The 3,431-nt window shown below is 35.8% G+C and overlaps 1 protein-coding gene across 1 annotated transcript; it reads left to right on the top strand.

Annotated features, from left to right (window-relative positions):
• Window positions 1-1,699, top strand: LOC113113340 (microfibril-associated glycoprotein 4-like). The gene is made up of 6 exons (XM_026279454.1): window positions 1-141; window positions 257-309; window positions 393-599; window positions 837-933; window positions 1,087-1,254; window positions 1,443-1,699. Exons 1-6 carry the CDS (start codon window positions 51-53, stop codon window positions 1,697-1,699), a joined length of 873 nt encoding a protein of 290 aa, XP_026135239.1. The 5' UTR covers window positions 1-50.
• Window positions 1,700-3,431: the final 1,732 nt, after the last annotated feature.

Genomic DNA, 3,431 nt, shown 5'->3' on the forward strand with positions numbered 1-3,431 from the left:
CCTTTTATGGCATCAACACCATGACCGTCCTATAAAGATTTTTTTGGTACATGTCAGACAAAGTGGAGGATCCTGATGATCAGAAAGATATAAAAAGATGCATTCATCGCCTGAACATTCACAAGATTCTGAGCGTATACGGTGAGTTTTATAATTTTACAGGAAAATGTATATTATGGTTTCTTTCTTCAGAAAATGGCAGAATGCATGTTTATGCTGTAATAAAGGGACTGTATTTGTCTGAACTGTATTTCAGGTGAATCTGATCCTCTGAGCTGGACGTCTGAAGCGATGATCACTAACATGATTGTGAGTTTCTGTATGTGAAAATGTGAGTGTGATTTTGTCAGACGTCGATCATCAGACTCAGATCTTGAGTTTGTGTCTCTTAGGTGTTGCTGTGTTTGTCTGCTCTGTTTCCCGTCTTAATGTGCGCTGAAGAGGTCAGATCAGATTTTCTTTATGTCAAAGACTGCTCTGATATTTATGCAAGTGGATATAGCACCACTGGTGTGTACACCATCACCACAGCAGATGGACCGGTGCAGGTATACTGTGATATGGAGGCTGTCGAAAAAATTGAAACGGGACACTGGCTGGTATGTGATTCAATGTGCAGAAGGATATTTTATTATCAGACACACCCCAGTGTGAATGACATCATGATTTCTAGTAACTATAATAAGCTGTTATTCAAATAGTCGCTCAGTTATTTTATTTATGCTCTTTATATCTGTCAGAATTTACATTTGTTACAATAAAGGTTGTACACCTTTAACATATTTTTAAAAGATGAATGATGTGTGAAAACGATGAATGGTTTCTGAATGTTTCAGGTGTTTCTCAGGCGAATGGACGGCGAGGTGAATTTCTTTAGGCGATGGGAGAGTTATAAGAGGGGTTTTGGTAATAAAACAGGCGAACACTGGCTAGGTGTGCATTTTTGTCAGACGTTTGGGCTTAATAATGCAAACAGTGAAAGAATAAACAATCACAAACAGACAGACAGGAAGGACTACAGTATAAATGCTGATTATATTTGTTATTAAAGTTATTAAACCAGTTTTATTTCATTGTTTTCGACAGGTTTAGAGTTTGTTCATCAGCTGACGCGCAGGTATCAGTATAAACTCAGAGTAGATTTGGAGGACTTTGATGGGAATAAGGCTTACGCTGTGTACAAGTCTTTCTCTGTGGGCTCTGAGTCTGAAGGGTACAAACTGCAAGTGAGTGGCTTCGTCGACGGAGGAGCAGGTGAAACAAACTTCCGTCAGTTTAGTTTCCAATTTCTAAATGTACTAGTGAAATGAAGAATTTAAGCAAATAAAATGGTAGTAATTAAGTATTTAGTAATTAAAGATTTTAATAAAACATTTTTAAAGTCACTTTATTTTAAACGTCTAAATGAAAATGTCTCCAATGAAAGTTTCTCCTTTCTGTAGGTGACTCTTTATATTATCACAATGGGATGAAGTTCTCCACCTATGACAACGACCAAGATAATTCAGGGAGCAACTGTGCTATGATATATTTTGGAGGAGGGTTTTGGTACAACAAATGTTATTACACAAACCCCACTGGGCACTATTTGTGGGAGAATGATGGGACATTAATGGACACTGGAGCCACCTGGTACTATTGGAAGAACAGCTGGGATCCTCTGAAGTCCATCACCATGAAGATCAAACGTGTGAAGTAGAGCTGGGCTTACAAACGCTTCACTGCAGCTTTTTGTGCACATCCACAGCTTCATGCATATATCTTAAAATATGGTGACAAACAAGTCCATTTTTATGATGAAAATTGTTTCAAAACGTGAAGAAATTTTTAATATGAAACAATTTCACTCATATTCTCTTGAATTAAAAAATATATATAAAAAATAATTTGGCAGGTGCCTGAAAAATCCTTTGCCCTTTAAAAAAAAAAAAAAAAAACTGTGTTGAAATTCCAGGACTTGACTTGATGATGTTTAGGGTTATATTTATGCAGAATTATTAAAAACTATCAAGTGTTCACAAACTTTTAAAGCAGCACTGTATGTTATATAATTTAAACTACCATTATTTCATAGCATTATACAATGTTATATACAATTTTGTAGAATGTTGTAAGAAATGAATCTTTTAATCACATCACGCTGGACATTTCAGTGTTTTAGAAACACAAAAACTAAATTTGTCACCTGGAATGTCACCAGAGAGATATTTTGCTTGCAGGACAGTTTTTAAACATCCACACCAGACTCAGACAAATATGTCTATGTTTCTTTGTTCACAGGTATATTGTCTGATTCTCTGTTCGCCATTGCATTTGTAAGACTGCCAGCAGTAACATTAATAGAAAGGGGTGTCCACATAGTTTTAGCCAAATTTTGAAATGAATGATGCCAGTAAATGTACAAATACACAGATAAGACAATGACAGAACGGGGTCTTAAACCCAACCTTATTTCACTCTTGCACAGGTTTAGGAGTCTGGTCTGGGCTGCTTTTCCTAAAAGCATGGTAAGCCTAAATTCAGGTTTCATTGGGACTATGATGTACTTAAGGTTACAATGCTTTTGGGAAATGCAGCCCTGATCTGCTGTGTTACTGTTAAATAGACCTGACATATTTCAGTAGTTAACTCATGAGTGAGGTTCACCTAGTGTTGCTTGGACATTAGATCAATATGTCAACATTTCATGACACTGGAAGAATTTCAACACATCTGTTGTGAAAAAGTGCAGTCACCGTTGTGCTTCAAGTTCATCATGCCAGCGATCTAGCGATAGCAAGACTATCTTGATCATTTTTCAGAGAGTCATTTTTCAAGTTGTCACAGAAGAAGAAGGTTTATTTTGCTCAAATCCCTGGCATCTTTAGAAAACTGTAGTTATTAATGTGTAAAATTAAATTCACTTACATTTTTGAGAGGAAAACATTTTGTGGGTGAAATCCAGTCGTTTCAAAAGGCATCAGTAGGTTTGGCAGTTTCTCTTTTCCCAGCTCATGGCTTTTTTTTCACTGTGATTGTTCTGTAATTAATTATATTGAATATTTTATAATATGCATGGCATGGGGGTCTTTATCTTATTTTCTCTTTAAATAAAATGCAATGGGAGCTGCTGTTGCTATAGTACAGAATAAAACTTAATACTCATCACATTGAAAGATGAAGAGTGCATTTCTTGTCCACTTTGTAGAAATATTTTATGTTCAGCAAAACAAAGGCACTCATACACTACTTTTTGGAAGAACTATCCCTTTAAGCTTTTATTTTTCTTAAGGGGTTTGTTGCAATCAGATAATCACTTTCAGATTAAATCAATATAGAAATAAATTTCCTTTCTGATGGCTATGGGTGAGTATGACAAAGCAGGTTGTCAAATGAACAAAACCTTGTCCTTAATCGAACCCATTACTGTCCTAAAGAGATTTGAAGTGTTT

This window comes from Carassius auratus, chromosome 14 (assembly GCF_003368295.1).
Source record: "Carassius auratus strain Wakin chromosome 14, ASM336829v1, whole genome shotgun sequence".
NCBI classification, from domain to species: Eukaryota; Metazoa; Chordata; class Actinopteri; order Cypriniformes; family Cyprinidae; genus Carassius; species Carassius auratus.